Source organism: Sitophilus oryzae, unplaced genomic scaffold (assembly GCF_002938485.1).
Source record: "Sitophilus oryzae breed Bouriz unplaced genomic scaffold, Soryzae_2.0 scaffold_177_pilon_pilon, whole genome shotgun sequence".
Classification (NCBI taxonomy): domain Eukaryota; kingdom Metazoa; phylum Arthropoda; class Insecta; order Coleoptera; family Curculionidae; genus Sitophilus; species Sitophilus oryzae.
In genome coordinates, this window is record NW_022146479.1 from 5,120,877 (window position 1) to 5,139,468 (window position 18,592).

At 30.7% G+C, this 18,592-nt stretch overlaps 2 protein-coding genes and 1 long non-coding RNA gene across 10 annotated transcripts; 1 reads left to right on the forward strand and 2 right to left on the reverse strand.

Annotated features, from left to right (window-relative positions):
• Positions 1 to 295: 295 nt before the first annotated feature.
• On the forward strand, positions 296 to 3,727 carry LOC115882397 (putative tyrosine-protein kinase Wsck). Of its 3 annotated transcripts, none has more exons than XM_030900449.1 (11): positions 296 to 447; positions 550 to 816; positions 870 to 1,015; positions 1,074 to 1,370; positions 1,422 to 1,648; positions 1,699 to 1,900; positions 2,081 to 2,250; positions 2,303 to 2,540; positions 2,600 to 2,847; positions 2,952 to 3,165; positions 3,226 to 3,727. In XM_030900449.1, the coding sequence occupies exons 2-11, from the start codon at positions 653 to 655 to the stop codon at positions 3,513 to 3,515; spliced, it is 2,196 nt and encodes a 731-aa protein (XP_030756309.1). In that variant the 5' UTR covers positions 296 to 447; positions 550 to 652; the 3' UTR covers positions 3,516 to 3,727. The 3 variants fall into 3 exon arrangements, with proteins under 3 accessions (XP_030756309.1, XP_030756311.1, XP_030756310.1); XM_030900451.1 differs by having other exon boundaries at positions 553 to 816; XM_030900450.1 differs by having other exon boundaries at positions 296 to 437.
• A 981-nt stretch (positions 3,728 to 4,708) lies between these two features.
• LOC115882227 (histone deacetylase 6) lies at positions 4,709 to 11,090 on the reverse strand. 6 transcript variants are annotated; one of them, XM_030900145.1, is made up of 15 exons: positions 10,783 to 11,090; positions 10,665 to 10,709; positions 9,628 to 9,857; positions 9,394 to 9,574; positions 9,063 to 9,334; positions 8,818 to 9,010; positions 8,612 to 8,671; positions 7,167 to 7,468; positions 6,971 to 7,107; positions 6,746 to 6,918; positions 6,549 to 6,689; positions 6,300 to 6,490; positions 6,048 to 6,243; positions 5,868 to 5,994; positions 4,709 to 5,809 (listed from the first exon to the last, which is right to left on the reverse strand). In XM_030900145.1, the coding sequence occupies exons 2-15, from the start codon at positions 10,695 to 10,697 to the stop codon at positions 5,490 to 5,492; spliced, it is 2,556 nt and encodes an 851-aa protein (XP_030756005.1). In that variant the 5' UTR covers positions 10,698 to 10,709; positions 10,783 to 11,090; the 3' UTR covers positions 4,709 to 5,489. The 6 variants fall into 6 exon arrangements, with proteins under 6 accessions (XP_030756005.1, XP_030756006.1, XP_030756003.1 ...); XM_030900146.1 differs by lacking the exon at positions 8,612 to 8,671 and adding an exon at positions 8,695 to 8,754 and having other exon boundaries at positions 6,752 to 6,918; XM_030900143.1 differs by lacking the exon at positions 8,612 to 8,671 and adding an exon at positions 8,695 to 8,754.
• A 1,969-nt stretch (positions 11,091 to 13,059) lies between these two features.
• On the reverse strand, positions 13,060 to 14,508 carry LOC115882508. Its single transcript, XR_004050200.1, has 3 exons — positions 14,322 to 14,508; positions 13,732 to 14,020; positions 13,060 to 13,263 (listed from the first exon to the last, which is right to left on the reverse strand). It is a non-coding gene; the product is annotated as an uncharacterized LOC115882508 (long non-coding RNA).
• Between the last annotated feature and the right edge of the window lie 4,084 nt (positions 14,509 to 18,592).

The following is an 18,592-nucleotide window of genomic DNA, read 5'->3' on the forward strand; positions in this document are numbered from 1 at the left end:
TCAGCGCAGCAGAAAAATGTTAAAACTGTCAAATTTCGGAACGAACTTTCGGATGTATGTGACAGGCTTTTTTTATTTCACACGATAACTTCAAATTTCGGATGTCGTACCATCGGATTTCGGATGCATGAGACTCCGGCTTAAGCCGAATCGGATGATTAGTTAAAATTATCGGATAAAAATTGTTGTCAAAATATTTCGACCAATAGGAGCACCGTCGGATCGTCGTGTCATCGGATTTCGGATGCATGAGACTCCGGCTTTAAGCTGTGACAGAAACGCTCTGCTGATTATCCCGCAATGTATATACCTAGTTAATTATTTTATGGTATATACAACCCGTAATACATACCTCCATGGCTATGCTATATCTATACCCGCCATACCTAGGCAAACCGTTAAACAAAACAAACTGGTGCATCAATGCATTTTTGCAGGTAAGCACAGGTAAGCAATAAGAAATCGATCAAACAAACATCTTTGCAAATACTATCAATATTGTCTACGTGATGATATTTGAGTAATTTTGAATTGATTTTCATTTTTTAGCAGCCACACAGTGAGAAATCAACAAGACAAGAAAAATGTTTTGGTGATTCATTATTTATTCCTGTTTTAAATGAAGACTGACCAATGATATTCTAAATCTAAAATGAAAAATATTATCCTAATATTTTATTTTTATAACATAATATATGGCTTTGAGGATGACCTCATCGGTTGTTTTAAAGACATGCCAAAGAACAGGAGCATATATTTGGCTGAAATCCAAGGAGAAGAGGATTGTATGAATACTTGCTTTAAAAGATATTATAGGTATCAATATTTTATGCCCAGCAAGTTGAAACTATTAACATAAGAAATTTTAGATTTTTTAGTTTTTATAAAGGACACTGTTCTTGTGGAAATTTTCTTGGGGAACAGCTTACAAATACAACTTGTGACTCATATTGTAAAAATAATCAATGCGATGCCTTAACACAACTAACAAATGTATATACAACTGCAAACATGGGTAATGGTTCATATTCTGTAATTGACATAGCATATAAGTAAAATATTCTTTTATTTAGTACCTGGTCCACCTCGTGATCTTAAAATAATAAATATAACAAGTAACAGCATGAGAGTTTATTGGAAAGAACCTGAGTCATATGTTGAAATAACTGGATATGAAGTAAGGGTTGAACCAGTGAAAACTTTTTCACATTATCCTATACAACCAATGGAGTGGTCTTATGGAAACGGCACCTTTCAAAGTGAAATATCAACGCTTCTGTCTGCTACTAAATATAATATAAGTATATATTCCATATATAGTGAAGGAAAAGGAGCTAGTGTAAATAAACTCATAGAAACAAGATTGGCTGGTATGTTGGGTTATACAATAACATCAGTTTTATAGGAAAACCTTTTTTCAGAGCCAGATAATTTACCACCACAACCAGAGATATTAAGCAATGAGGGAGATAAAATAAAAGTCAGGCTAACAGGAACTACAAATAACAATGGCCCTATTACAGCTTACAGAATTATTGTTGTAAAGTCTGATGACAATCAGGCATTTGATAAAGACAGTATATTATCATTTAGTGAAGCGCAGAAAAATGGTTTGAGTTACTATATAGCTGCAGAGATAAAACCAAATGTAAATTAATTTGTTATCTTTGTTATATATTTATAATATATCAGTTGTAGGATATTGAGAGGGATTTTATAGTGGGTGATGGCAGGAGGTATGGATCATTTTACAATGCTCCTCTAGATCCAAGTATTAATTATGATATATTACTTGGATTAGTAAGTTATTTTAATGGTGAAACCAAAGTTGCATACAGTCAGGCTAGTGGATACAGAAATGGCATTTCAATATTAAATGTTTATGATGGAAATAGTCAGGGTATGTGAAGTTTGAGTTGTTGACTGTTTTATGATTAATAAGTATATCTAATAAATATGCACATCAATATGTACATGATATATATTGTTCTACTATAGCAGATAATTTAAGATTTCTAATAATTTAAGGTGTTATTTATGAATCTCAAAAGAAAATCACAATATAGTAATATTTTCACAGGTGATTCCCCTGGTGTTATAATAGGCTTATCAGTTGCCATAGGTTTCCTAACATTCATGTTTATCACAGGCATTATTGGTTTTCTTATATTAAAAAGTAAAATAGTTAACAGACGTCAAAGACTATCTGATAATCAAGAGCTTACTTTACAAGGACCCATGATTGAAGTTGTAAGTCAATTTTATTTTTTGCATAAGATTTCTTAATTATTTTAATTTTAAGGAAAATAATGGGTATATACATGAAGAAGACCACATTTCTGCTGTAAGCCATTACAGGAATCTCAAACAGAAGGTTAGAACTTTATCACCTAGTCAGCTAAAAATCGAACCAACTAATTTACTAGGAGTGGGAAAGTTTGGTAAAGTTAATAGTGGCACTTTACATGAATCTGACATTCTAACCACTGTCACTTGCTATAGTATTTATGACAAAAAGATGAACCAGGAAACTAAGAAAAGTAGATAGAAAATAGTTTAGTCTTTTGTGTTTATAATTAAAATATACTTCATTTTTTAGGTATGTTGCAAGAATTGGATGTGTTAATTAAGACTGGGAAACATGAGAACCTCATTAACCTTATTGGTACATCAGAAACAAGAGAAATGGTGGTTGTAGTTATGGAATATGCATCAATGAATTTAAAAGATTTTCTTTTGGGAAGCCGCGACCATTTTCCTGGAAAATTTAGTAGTATGACGGAAAAACAAGCTTTGGACATTGCTCTAGGAATATGTAAAGGAATGGGACATCTTCATAATTCAAATGTACATAGAATTTTCCACTTTAAAAATTATAGAATATATTTTTTTATGATTGTTATTAGATCTCAATACTTTAATGCACTAAAAACGCCTATATTTTTTTCTAGATTATTCATAAGCAACTTTGTGCTAGAAGTATATTAATAACAAACGACTTAGTCCCAAAAGTAGCAAGTTATGGATTAGCTCAATATTTCAGCCATAATAAAATTCCAGACTATACAAGATGGACAGCGATGGAGGTTTTCAAAGGCAATCAGCATACTATGAAAAGTGATATATGGTCATTTGCTTGTTTGCTATGGGAAATTGTGGCTTTAGGTAAGCAATGGCGGTCTTTTCTTTAATTCTAAAAAGGTAAAAAGCTTGTTTTATTTACAGGTGGAACCCCTTATGGAAATATATCAAGTAATAATGAAGTACCTGCAAATTTAAGCAAAGGTATTCGTTTACCGCAATTGAGTTATGTTAATGATGATTTATACCAAATAATGCTGGACTGTTGGCAGTTGGTGCCAGATGAAAGACCAAAGTTTGAAGATTTATTAGAATCTTTAGAATCTCTAAGAGGAAGTAATTTAGTTCATTCATTAAGCTTTAGTATATTTTCCAATTTTCAGTATGAACAGTTCTATCCTGACATGGAATTATCTGTTCGACCTGTATTTTAAAAATCTCAATAATTATGTACTTAAAAAAACAAGCAGCAATTTTACATTATGCAAATTTTAAATTTATCAATTTTTGTGATTTAAATATATTTTTTTTAATATGTACTCTTGTTATTGCAAAGTGGATATTTATAAATTAATTTTAGTGTCAGTATTAACGCTATCAATACATTCCATTTTAAGTGAAACAAACCAAGTCTTTATTTTTATTATACTCATTTTGTACTTATGTAATAAAAAAAATCGAAATAAAAAGCTGTTTTTATAATTGACCTCTAAACCTATACCACCTATACCCTATGTTAAAAGGTACGTATAACGGGTATAAGGTATAACCTACGGTTATTAAACTAATTTAGATACCTCCGGACGTTACCTCCATATTATCCTTGTTTATTATGGAGTGTAGAGATATAAAATATATACCATACTAACCATACTCCATAATATAAGGATAATATACATATAAAAGAGGTTACCCCTAATAGGTATGTAACCAACAAAACACTCATTTCATTTACATTTCTTAAGGAAATGCACTATGCAATTTGCACTTACAAGATCATTTCTGAAGAAATTTTCTTCAGAAATAATCTGTCCATTTAAGTCAATCAAAATGTTATTAAGTTTATAGGATCGAATCTAAGAAAAGTACTAAAAGAATATTGGATATACTGCCGAATAACGCAGTTAAAACCATTTAATTATGAATATTTTCATAGTAGCTCAGTTGAGCAGTTTCCACACGTAGGCAGTATGACTAGTCATTCTGCTTTGAGGAGTGACCACGGACCCGAGTTACATGGGCACCAAAAGTAACTTGTGAGATTAGTTAAAGATGAAACTAATACCTGGTGCTACCTACACCTTCGACTAAGAACGCTGAGCTTCTGAGAGTACCTACTCAGTATAAATCATAGAGTATAAATGCTACGTCTTGGATGTATTCGTCCAGATAGGAACAGAACTAGATTTGAATTGCTCAATAAATATATGCTAAATGGATATAACCACCTATATCCAACAGTGAATTATTGAATGTGAAATCTAATTCCATATAACCGAGTCAAATTAGGCTCATAACACAGCAGACAGCAGAAGACTTTTTAGACATTTTTCAGTCACTGCACCTGAAAACGGATTATTCTTTGGTTAACACTTACAATAAGCTATTTTGAATAAAACACATAAGATATTGTGAACATGTTATTTATCAAAAATATAATATGACAATACAATGTATGGAATGTTTTGTTCCAAATAATTCAAACTATAGAAAAGTACCATAAACGCATCTATTATTGTCAATTAATAAGAATATCAATTAAGTGTTTATAAAACGACAATAACTAAGTCAGGTAACAAAAGTACTAAAACAATAACTAAATGAACTCAGTTTCAATAATTAAGAGTAATGACATGCAGGGTATATGTAAGGCCTTAAAACCATGACAATCTGTAAGTGATAGCAGAGAATGATTCTGTGAGAACATAGATAATATATTCTAGTATAGAGTATAATACTCCACGTGGTTCTGGCTCTTTACATATGTTACCCTATACAAATTATAAATCAAATACAAGAAATATTTAAATTATCAAAAATTATCAACGATGCTAAACTATTAAACTTTATAAAAAATAAACATGATGGAATGACTTTCCTTAACCGAACGATTTGAGGTTAATGCCCTCAAAGTTTTTCTTTGGTATTAGTAATATAAATAAGCCCTTTCCTAAGCGAAACGACAGCTTAGTATCACAGCTTTAGTAGGAAGTTAGAACAATAAAATTCAACTGTCAAGGTAAACAAATACTTGTTAAATATATTAGACTGGTAATCATTATATTTATAATGTAAAGACCATAATATTAGTAATTAAATTTAGTACCTTGTCAGTTGCTAAATAAACGACAAAAACGATTGAACGAAAACAATTAAAAAACGAACAAATTTCAAACAATACTGAACAATTATTGAGTTTCCTCTTCAATATATTCAGACTTGTGTTCATCGCGTATTACCGGATCGCAACTTTTATTAACTTGTAATATTGGCCAATGGTACTTAGCTATATTTATCACATTCTGCATAGTTGCCTTGGCTTCATCAGTTACTTTACTTAAAACTGGCATTGGCAGCGGATGACCCAATAAAGCTCGAACGCAGTTAACTACGCCTAAAGAGGTCGTCTCTAAATTATAACCACCTTCTAGAGCCAAAACCATTGGCGCTACTGACTTTAGAAGATTAATCATGTGTCCAAAAGTCTCTGGCGCTACACTATAATTACCTGTAAACGAAAATTGGATTACAAATATGTGTTCATTTTCAAGACCACTTAAATATACCCAAAGGATCATTAATCCCGGCATCAAATCCGGCTGACACAATAATTATATCAGGATTATAAGAGTAGCTGACAGGTAGAACAATCTTCATCCAAGTGTACAGATAATCAGCATTTCCCATTTTGCCCTAAACCAAAAACATATATTGCCTTGGGTAGGGGAAAATTGAACTAAACTTACACTACTAAAAGGAATGTTAATATTAAAACCTAGTCCAGGGCCTGATCCTAGATAGGTAAAGTTTCCAGACTTATCCTTAGGAAAAAATTTCGCATTGTCAAAACGATGCATTGATATGTACATGATGTCTCTTCTGTTATAAGTGAGTTGCTGAGTGCCATCTCCATGATGAACATCAAAATCGACGATCAAAATTCTACAGTAAACTGAACATTCAGGAAAGTTAATTTTATGATTAATGAGGTGACGTACTTTTTATATCCACTCTGATTAATCAAGTAGTCGGCTGCTACAACTACATTGTTGATTAAACAGAATCCACCAGCACTTGATTTCTTGGCATGATGGCCCGGAGGTCTAACAATTCCAACTCCATGAGATATTTCTTTGTCTTTAATTTTCATCCCAATCCAGGCAAGAACAGCAACTGACCAGCGACATACCTATATTTTATTAACGTCAATTTATAAACGTATTATTAGTATATAAAATATTAGTTACTTCTCTGGTCGATGAACATAGGTAAACATCTGGTTTTTTAGGGAGGGCATCGTTGTCAATGTTCTTTAAATACTGCTCCCCATGAGTTGATTTAATGTACTGATCAATAAGACTCCAAGATATTGGTCGTTCAGGGCGAATCTATGGATTACATTTATTTTAGGCAAAACATACTTAAATCAAATAAGTTTGCATACTGGTACATTAAGATTTGTCATTTGTCCAATCAGATTAAAGTCTGTAAGCTTGTCTATTATTACATCAATGCGGTCTTGAACTTCTTGAGTTGTTTGATTTGATGGAGGGTCATGAAGAAAAGCTTCTTCATTCACCATGTAACCAATGACTGTTTCACTCAAGTTGTAGCGTTCTGAAAGTATTATAACGGAATTTCTTGAATTACCATTACCGAAAAGAATTACCAGTTTGTAAAAATGTGATGTAATTTTTTATAAGCGCTTCTTCTCCTAAGGAATTCAAAGGATAGAAGCCTCTAGTAGGAAATGGAGGTCTCTCTGGTTCTCCAATAAAATGTCTCACTGCTACATGGTAATTGAATCTAAATAGAATAAATGTGAACTATTAGATTATTAGACAAAAAACTAATAAGACTCTAACCTGTCATAATTCTGTATATCTTTTATCTCCACTAATGGTTCCATTTGAAGGCAATTCCAATAAGGACGTAGGGCAATTTTAGTGTTATTAATAGAGTCAATCACGGAAGGATTGATATGGGTAGTGTATTGCAAAGGATGACATGGATCACCTAGAAGGGCCCTTACTGTGCGCAGAGCAGAATCAGCCAAGCTTGAAAGACAGTAACCCCCCTCCAAAAACACAGCAATTTTACCATTAGCAAGACCACTAAGCAGAGTAATTAAGTGGCCATAAAACGCCGGAGTCACACACATACGGCCCTGCAATAGCACAAACATTTCTTCAAAATTGAGTGAGATTAAAACATTATAATAAGTTCCAGAACAACTATTAGTTCAATTTATTATTTCTCTAAAACGTTCCAGGTTTGGTTTCCAGTTAAATTATTCATTTTTTCTGGCTACATTTTTAGTAAATAGATCTGTTGAACTGAAAGGAAATAGTAAGACAGTTTAATCAATATCCGGCGAGTTGGATATACAGCTTTGCATTTTCTAAGAGTCATATGCATCACCTGCAGCACATATACTCTGTCCCTCTCCGTCAATGTGTATTAGAGAGACAGAAATACTGGTTGATTAATGAGTTGTGAGGATATAGCACGATCTTTCTAGCAAAGTAATGAACAAGAAGTTATAGTAAAACTATGCATAAAAGGTGATAACATGCAATATTAGAATTTAAGAATGTAGCATGCTCGTAAACTATTGTTATTTTATATATGTATATATACAGATTCTCTCTAAAATAATGGAGCATGCTATTGTACATACAGGGTAATACGTGTAATTCAGTGAAAAAAAGTAAATGTATATTTGGCGATTATAAACCGATATTAATATAACTGCGGGCTAATTTTAATAACTAAAAATATAGATATATGTAGCAGTTTAATGATATTTGTAAAAATGTGTTTTCCTGTAGGAAGACAACCTAAACAAAGTAAAACAATAGTAAAAGCTACAAAGGCTTCAGAAAATAGAAGGACTATTCTACAATGTTCAAAAAACTATTGTGTTTTTGTTACATTCATTATCATGAATGAAGGAACTAAATCTAAATTGGAGACTAAAGAGTTGAATTATGATTATGTTGTTAAATATGATTATTCTCAATATATATGTTACAGTTAAAGTCCGATGTCCGGATAATGTCGACATTAACACGTTAATGTTTGGGTTAGGTTTTCTGGTTGTTTTGTTGTGTGTTATTCTCGAGATTAACCGGGTTATGTCGACATTAACCGGACATCGGACCTTAACCGTAACATATACATGCACACATACATTCATATATATAACACACAAATATATGAAACAGATGAAATGTTTAAATAATGAGAATTCTAAATATATATAAAATTAATGGCCAATCAACTGAACTACATTTCATGTATTCCATACCTTCCCATCTCCTACACAACTGTCATATCCAGAAGATACCAATATTACATCAGGATTAAACTGAAACAAAAAAATATAATTACCTCTGGGCAGCCAATACAAGCATCATAACCAGCAGATACTAAAATAATTGATGGATTAAACTAGAAAAGAAACAACACTTGAAAGTTACTTTTAATGATTCTATTAGTGAGTATGAAGAATACCTCATATGCAATTGGCAATAAAATATTGATAATAATGGCTAGGTAATCATGATCATTAAGTCTAGTTTCATTGAGTGGGACATTGATATTATATCCTTTGCCTTCTTCTTGTCCTATATGATCAAAATTACTTTCCACTAAGTTGGGCCAAAAGGTTCCATGTTCATAACGATGAATTGAAAAATAAAGTACTCTGAAAACAAGTAAATAAGTATTGGTTTTCAAAAAAGGAAATTTACCCTTACTTGTCAGAATTATAAAAAATCTCTTGAGTTCCTTGTCCATGATGAACATCATAATCAACAATAAGAATTTTTTCTGCTAGATTGTTTTTCAAAAGATATTTGGCTACTATAGCTACATTATTAAATGTGCAATATCCATTTGGGACACATGGCAAAGCATGATGACCTGGAGGTCGGATATTAGCAAAACCATTTTGAACTTTATCTTCTACTATTAATCTTGTCAAAGAAACTGCTGCTTTTACAGCATCAATGGCACCTTGAAATGAATGCTAAAAATTATAAATATAGAAGATAGATCAATAATTACAATAACTTTAAGTTATTTTACCATGCCATTAAAATAAATACTGTCATATTTTGTTGCTTCATCTTCACTTTCAGAAGCAAATAATTCTTTAATCTTGTCAACAGCATCTGGTGGATGAACAAAGCTTAGCAAATCACTTACATCAGTTTCAACCATATCATTATAACGTAATAAATCTAATCTGTCGATGAGTGGTTGAATACTAAAAATTAAATCTAATTTAAAGTTTAAACAATATATTAAAGTTATGCTTACGCTCTATTTATATTTAGTGCTCTAGAAGGACATTCCGGGAAATCCTTATCCCATGGAGAATAATGTCTTTGACTGGGAACATATCCATAAGCAGTGGCGAGTCTTTCTGAAGCTTTATAATCATATGTAGGTTTGTATGGATCCTCCACTACAGACCTTATTTCAGGGTTATCCAGTACAACTTCAGTCATCTTTGCTCGACGTTTTTCTTTTATAAGGTCTTTTAAAGACTGATATAAAATATGGTTAATTAGAAGATTATAACTACAAGGCACGGATGTATAAACAACTGTGCGGCAAGGCAATTGCTTTGCGATTTCCCTCTAAAAATTGAAGAGCACTCAGGAAATATAATGAAAGTCCATTTTCTGCTAATTTCATTTTAATGCATCATATTTTTCGTCTTAAAAAGCTACACCTTTTAGTACCTGAATAAACAGAAACACTGATAACGGTCACATAGAAACAGGCATTTAGAAATGGGAAAACCCATAAAAGTCCAGCATAATTTAAATTAAAAAGTGCTCTCCTGAACATTCATCGTTTTTGGACCATCATCATGTTTTCCGTGTGCTCCTCAATTATTATTAGACATCTTTCTTCCCGCCATTATTATTTTTCCTGCTAGGAATACCTACTTACTGCAATAATATTATTCTCTATAATATTTATGAAACCAATTTATAATAGCTAATACCTATCAGCTATATTTTGTTCAAAAATGATACAACTGAAATTAAAATATCCACTACAAATATCAGATCACAGTATAACAAATTATTAAAAATGCTATTCCCTATTCTCCATTTGGAATAGAACTATACAGGAAAATACATACATAACAAAACAATAAGGTATTATATTAAGATATAAATGCTGCTTTCAAAAGATATACAAACCTCTTAAGTTGTTACTGTTGAATTGTTTTTATCAGATATACAATTTTATTAAGACTGCGACAAAATATTTTGAGAAATAATATTAAAAAAGCTAACAAATTACAGATACTTTAGATTACAGAAACAAATGAATATTACCTTTTTGGGAATGGCGCCCTTGTTGCTATCCATTTCCTATTAAACCTGCAAAAAGAGGTACTCTAACATAAATAAGATTGTAGTTTTATTAATATTTATCAATTAAAAAAATACTTACGACTACGTTTTCACATCGACCGTCAATTTTTATCAACTTTAAGTAAACAATATTATCTTCCACATTATCTTTCACCAAAAGTATCTCAAGATGTTATTTAAGAAACCAACTTAACCATGCCATAACCTGCCATAACCTTAATCGAGAATGTACAAACTGGTACAAATACCAAATTTAAACGTATTTGACAAATACCAAATACACAGACCAAATACCTGCCAAATACCCACAAATACCATCATATACATATGACGGATACCATGCGAATACCAATATGGATACTATGAAAATGCCCACTACTCACTACACACCCGTGTATATTCGGTTGTCTGTCTACTGTTCTTGGGTAGAGCTACAGGGTAGAGCGGGTAGAGCTATTAGGCCTCCAGAAATACGTTATTTTAAACGTATTTGGGCCTCCACAAGTGGCATATTAACCAAATTCTTTAGTAACTAAAGCTGTAAAATGAGTCCCCTAAATGCAAAACTCGGTATTTGACGAAATTTTGAAAAGCGGGATTTTCGCGCCATTCCCTTGCTTATCATAACATGCACCTTATCTGCTAGTTAGTAAGTTGCTAAAGTGTGTATCTGTATCAAGATCTGTATGTTAAAAATACATTTGAAAACAAAGCTTAAATGCAAAACTCTGTATTTGCTCTCACTTGTCAGATGCAAAGCTGTGTAAATGCATTTGGTAAAGGGCAGTAGTAATAATTCATGGTACAAAGAAAACAAGGTATGATCGATAGCGGCTCCAATTTCGTTAAGTTTGCGCATACCACCTGTGACGTCATACGCCATACAAAAAAATATCAATATTGTTCAATTGCCACTAATAAAAAAAAGACCTAAAATAGGGAAGAATTAGGACATAACCCCAAAAGTTATGTTTTGACATCGAGCTTGACATTTGAAAAATTATTTTCACATTTTGACACAATCAAATTTCACAGATGACATAATCTGTTTGACAATTTGAAATTGGCGCGCAGAGCTTGCCGACCTTAGATTAAGAATAAAAATAGATAGAGCAAGTCATTCATAAATTCACAAAATCGAGGTGCCTACATCGTTTTATCGGTGAGTGCCCCCACTACCATAGTTTATGGACAGCGGGGTAAAGAGGAAAGTGGTAGGGGAGTTTACAGCGGAAGAGCATCAAAACAGAATTTAACCTTGAGATTCATTGATGATAGTAAAGTAAAAGCCAGAGATATAGAAGTAGGTGGTTAGAGGCTTGTTAGAGGCAAAGATAAAATATTTTTTAATAATAAATTTTAAAAATATGTTCATGCAATAAAACTAATAAATTATTATAAATACATAATAGTATATGCTATAAAATATTTAACAAACACTATAAAAAATTTGTTTATTAAATATTCAATAATTAAAAGTTAGATATAATTAAAAGATATTATACATCGTATAGTGATTGATAATTATAAACTAAAATGTTAATGGATCTATTATATAAGATGTCTTGTTATTTAGATAGTATTAATTACAAAAGAAAAATAGATGCATGTGAATAACTATTTTTTATATTAAATATCAGTAGATATTATTTACAATAATAATATAATTAATATAATGTATAATTAAAAGCACAAAATTCATCTTTTCCTACCTATACCATAAATATATTCGGTAATTTTAAGTGAAAATATTAGCACAAAAACTAAAAAAAACAATGTTCTGTGGTTTTCAAATTCATATTAGTAAGAGAGTAATATTTTGACCAAACGAATTCTCAGTGTAAGGATATTTACATACCATATAATTTTACATTAGTTAGGTATTAATCATAACACAATATTAATAAAAAACACAAGTGTTGTATTTTAATAATATATTTAGGGACTGAGTAAAAATATAATATATGTATAATATTCTTACATTTACAGGTTCATATTAAATAAAATATTGTAACCTGAAAAAATATATATTTTGTTAAATGCCACTGTAAGGATCCAAGCAGAAACTAATTTCTCATTGGCTTTTTACTTGTTGACATATGTATTTGCATAACAGATAACATAGTTATAGCAAATATATTCAATCAATCAATCATTTATTTATTTCCATAAAACAATGTACAATTGTATAGGAATAGTCAATAAATTCTTAAAGCTAACACAAATATATAATACAAAATATAAAAAACAAACACAACAGATCATAATAAAATTATCATATCACGTAAAGCCTCATATTATAATTTGCAGGTATTCCTCCACACTATAAAAGTTCATTTCGAACAAATCATTTTTAAGTAAAAGTCTAGAATATGCGATTCTAATCACTATCATAATTTGTCTCTCAACAAAAGTAATTCTGTAGCTCTGCCTAGGATTCACATCTCTCAATATTTTGCATAGTAGCATTACGTCAATTTTAAACATGATGTAAAGGACCAATTTCATATGCACTATGTAATTAAAGTAACGACTTCCACACCATGAATATCTTCACTTCCTAAAACAAAATATAAACATGAAGTTGGTGAATATAAATATCTACATTGAGTATACATTGTGAGCAAAATAAAATTGACGATCAATGACATTCACCACATAAATTTACATTTTATAAAATTACATAAATCTTGCTTTCAAAGCCAACCCCTAACGCTGTTTTTTTCGATGGTGAGGATCTTATACAACTATAGTGTAATTTTAGTAAAATAATATTAATATAGGTATAGGGTAACACCTCTCATAGGGACTTAAAGGCTCCAAGGAAAATGAAAGTAATTTGTATGACTTGATTGATTTCTAAACCCTCCATTTGTTCTTTCAATACAAACTTCCATCAACAAAAATCCTTGAAACCTTCATATCGTATGAAAGGCACCACCCTGTACACTTTGAATCTGTGTATACATATTAGTATATAGTAATATTTTATATTAAAAAATTAAACTGTAAATATATATGTACTTACATATTGTGACGGAATAGGTATCCTAACAAGATCATAGTTCTTATCTCGTTATATGCAGGATCCTGATATCTTAATGTTAATTTCCTAGGTGATGTTGAAACAACTGAAAGACCACAAATCGCGACATAAATGGCTGTGAAAATCATCAGATTTTAAATATTTTCTTCAATTCCTTATAAAAAAATCAGCTGTTCTTGAGTTCTCTTTTGCTCGACTTTTTAATATTATGCTATGAATAAATCCTAACAGAGAAAACCATTTAATTTTTCTCTCACTATCTTTTAGAAATCTGAAATAAAATATTTATCTTAGTAATAGAAAACGTAAATAGGCATTATTTTACAAATGTAAACATACCAATTATAATTTATGTAAACATACAAATTATTTGTATTCATAATTAAATACAAATATACGATTTTAAATCGGACAATATTGTAACAAAAATATAAACATTACTTCTTATAATATACATAATATATTATATTCACAAAATTATATTATAAAACAAATAAACAAATTTTAACAAATATGGTAAATATTTTAGGTAAATAAAACGAGATGTTGTATTACCACAGAACAGTACTTACTTTTGAAATGACGATGTTTAAATTCTTTTATTCTCACACATTTTGCCAGTGTAGACCCATTTTAAATGCTAATTTTGGTCTTTTATATAAAATGAAACAATTATACATTAATAGTTTATTAATAGTTAAGAAATATGGAAAAATAAAAGCACGGCAAACAGCTGATCATGCCAATCAGCTGTTTATCGACAGTATTGACACTGTTGACCGCGTCCAATTCCCCTACTATAGAAAATACTATAACAACAGAGCGGCGTTGTCAGATTAAAAATTAATCCTAACGGCTGATGAAAAATGACGAAATTTACAAATATTTCAAGTTTATTTTTCTTGTAATCTTGACTGAATCTTAATAAGTACTAAATAAAATTATAAATGTCGAAATTTTGAAAAGTAGTAAGCTAATTATATTATTATTTTCTTAAGATTTCCCCAAAGTATACGTATACAAAATTAAAAATAAACAAAAGCGGAGAAATACTGGGCAACATACCAAACAATAACAATAGGATGTTGGCATTCGCATAAAATGTAAACAGTTCCCCTGTGTTGCCGACCAATGGTGCCGTTTATCACCTGTGACGTAGCGACCAACCTGCGCAATATCATACCTTGTATTCTTGTATCATGGTACAGTGCCTTCTATTAAAAGATCAGCCTACGGGCGGACTTTTGTTTACTTCATCAGCTGTACATACTTAGATATTGGGTTAGATTCTGTATTCATATTTTGTCGGTTGATTTTTAGTATTATTTGTTATTGTAGTGCAAAAAACTAATTATTTTGGTGTTTAAGTGACATAAAGTACTACCAGATATATGGTCGCTATGATGGTCACTCTGTTTCTCATAAAAAAACACGAAATATTACACGTTTTGTTAAGTGCTTTAACCTAAAAGTGCCCATAAATTTTTTATTTATCGTGATTTTTGTGTGTGTTTTTTAAGACTCTAACAATTCATCAATAAAGCTTAAGTGGAGTGTGTTTTTGGTGCTTTGGCTCATCTTTGTTGTGTTTGGTTTGGTGGAAAGGATAGTTATACTAGGCAGCTTAAAATATCCGGAAGAGCAAGAAAAGTGGGTACGAGTTATAAATCAGAGACAATTCTATTGAAAATCTCTTTAATAAATTTAAAAATAATATTCTCCCAGGATGGTATTAAAAGAAAACTGGACAATTATGTTTATTTTATTCATATTGTGGAATCTCCACTCCAAGTGTTGTTGGTTCAGCTTCGATAGATTCAAACACGTAAGATAAACACGTAAGTAGGTATTATGATGATCTAGGGAAAAATAAAGAATATGTGTATTAAAGATCATGAAAAGATTATTATTTTGAGTTCAAAATTAAAAAGATTTTGTAAAGACAAGAATGATAAAGTTTAAAAAAGAAGAATGTGTTTTGTTTGATAATATAATGTATGTAAAGAAGCATAACATATATTTGTTCAGTAATTTTTTACTGAATAGTGTTGATTATTTATAATACCAAATTAATATAAAATATTTAAGTGATGGCTGAATACAATATGAATAAAATAACAATAAAATTGGTATATTTGCAATACAAAATTAAGTTTTAAGAATAAAGGTGTTACAAAAATATACTAAGAAATTCATATTTCTTTGTTTTAATTGGTCTAATGTTATTTACATTTTACGTAAGAATTATACCGTATCATCGAAAAAAAAATCGGCGTCTAGTTGGCTTGAAATGAACATCGTGACATTCCCTAAATAACTGTACACATAAAATAATTAACTAGAATTTTACAATCTTGGAAAATTTGATATTCTTGAACCTTGATTCTAAATATTCTAAATTTTTGATTTTCTTGGAATTTAGGTTCGGGAAAAACGCTGATTGATTTTTCATTTGGTTTTTCGTTATTTTTATTTGGTTTTAAAAAACAGTTCGGCTAACATTATAGCCTCCATCAGTGTTGTGTCATATGAGAAAAAATAGTGTCGAATATAATCAAAAAGAGGTGCATATAAAATATTCACACACAAGCACATAATGTTTACTGCGTACTCCATAGTCAATGTAGATAATTTTAGTGTTAAGAATAATAATTTTAAAAAATATGTGGTCATCTTTTGATAAGTTTATATTGGTTTATTAATTGCAGTAAACATTATGAGGTGTGAATTATATTGTATATGTAATTTTTTGGATTATATTGACTATTTTCTCATATGACACAACACTAATGAAAACTATAGTTAGCAAAACACGTTTTAAAACAAATAAAAATAATAAAACAAATGAAAACAATCAACGTTTTCAAACTAAAATCAAGAAATCAAAATCAAAAATTACACAAGAATTCTTTATATAAAATGCCAGCGATCTTCATTTCATAACCATCGCTGACGCCTTTTTTAGATAATATTGTATTATTTGTAAATATAATTTTTCGAACATTGATACTTGCAAATATACATATAAATTTTTGAATACAAATAATAATACATCACTATTAGTAGATATTAAATGTTTTTGTGAAATTAGATCGATTTTCAAACCCCAAAATTTAAAATATATTTACATTTTACCCATTATCTTATGTACCTATACATTACTTGTACATTGTAAAACATTTGCTGCATTTGTATGGTTCATAGTTTATTTGCCAAAGTATTTATTACTATAAATAGGTATATATGTTGTAGTTATTAACTGTATATTATGTATATTTTATTTAGTTCATTATATCATATTTCAAGATATATCATTTTTAAAATACAAACCAAAAATCTGAGGAATAATTATGTTTTCCATGTATTCTACAACATATTTATTAATCCGTTATATCTAAGTAGCGTGACGTCATAAATCTCGCCCGTAGGCTGATCTTTTAATAGAAGGCACTGCATGGTAATAATTACCATCGCTCGTGTTTGCCATTCTTCGTTAAAAAATATTTTCCATCGCTCGTGTTTGCCATTCTTCGTTATTAAAAATTTGTGAAATTGGCAAAGGTAGAAAACGAACAGTAAACAGAGAGATGAAGACGGCTTAATTATTATGGAAGAAGAAAATCCAGAACTTAGAATCTAAGCCCTTGTTGTTTGGAACCTGTTTCCTAAAGTGCCTAAGAACCAGCGTTGCCAATGGTCCAAACTTATATTCCACGGCGAACATACCCAAATTCCACAAAATTCCACAATCACTAGCCAGGGGCGCTATTCTGTACAATCGTCGGTATCGGCAAGTAACCGACAGCTATCGGTACGTACGGCCAATGAGCGTCGTGTTGATTGTTGTTGTCATAGTTACTCGTAGAGATACCGATTTTCGTCGGTACAAATTTACGATATCTGCCATAGGACCGATCGGTAACTATGACAACAACAATTAACACATTTTTACTATATACAAATACGTATCGAGAGCTGTCGTAACTTACCGATACCGACAATTTTACAGAATAGCGCCCCAGGTTCGGTCTTTAGGTCTGCGACCAATCCGACATTTGTTTTATATAAACCACGTGATCTTAAAGGGATTTTACACTTATTTTACATAATATTGTGACGTGTGATATGTGATATGTCGAAAATTTCGTTGGATTGCTTGCAGATCTAAATACCCAAATACGTTTAAACTACCTATACCGCGGCCTTCCCATAAGAGCAATGAGAGATATTATGTCCCAGTATTGAAGGAGGACAGAAAATAGAGTCGAATGGTTTCAAGACATAGGTTCGTCCTTGTTTAGTCAAACCTCCTACCACACAAGGATAGACTTATGTAGGAAATGCATTGAAATTCTATAGCCATCCTTTAACATCGGGACAGGAATTTAAGCGGTACCCTCCGTATAGGTAATTTAAACGTATTTGTAAATACCGAACCTAGCTGCTGACCTCCACGGCATCTTCTCACGCTCTTTTTACAGAAATCTGTAAAATTATGATGAGTCTTCTAATTTTTTTTTACTATTAGCTAAATAAAGGGAAAAAAAGGAAAAAAAGAATAATTCCGAAAATTCCACAAAATTCCACATTTATTCTATTCCACAAACGTTCCACAACATTATTACGAATTCCACACATTTTGTGGAATTCCACAAAGATTGGCAACGCTGCTAAGAACCTGCATGTTTTTTAGTTTAGAAAAGTTTCTTTTTTCGGTTCTTGTTTGTAAGGATTATTATTATTCCAAGGACTTGGAATTTGAAAGTTTGCTTTTCAAAGTACGCACCTGTTTTGTTTAGTTAGTTAGAAAATATTTTTTTGTGTTAAAATATTTTTTTATATT

Excerpts from the sequence above, each read along its gene's own strand:
- LOC115882397 (XM_030900449.1), top strand. The coding sequence starts at position 653 with ATGAAAAATATTATCCTAATATTTTATTTTTATAACATAATATATGGC. Across the intron at positions 817-869 it reads TGCTTTAAAAGATATTATAG|ATTTTTTAGTTTTTATAAAG; the intron begins GTATCAATATTT and ends AAGAAATTTTAG. Across the intron at positions 2,848-2,951 it reads GACATCTTCATAATTCAAAT|ATTATTCATAAGCAACTTTG; the intron begins GTACATAGAATT and ends ATTTTTTTCTAG.
- LOC115882227 (XM_030900145.1), bottom strand. The coding sequence starts at position 10,697 with ATGGATAGCAACAAGGGCGCCATTCCCAAAAAG. Across the intron at positions 6,690-6,745 it reads TGACAAATCTTAATGTACCA|ATTCGCCCTGAACGACCAAT; the intron begins GTATGCAAACTT and ends TGTAATCCATAG. Across the intron at positions 5,810-5,867 it reads CGGGATTAATGATCCTTTGG|GTAATTATAGTGTAGCGCCA; the intron begins GTATATTTAAGT and ends TTTCGTTTACAG.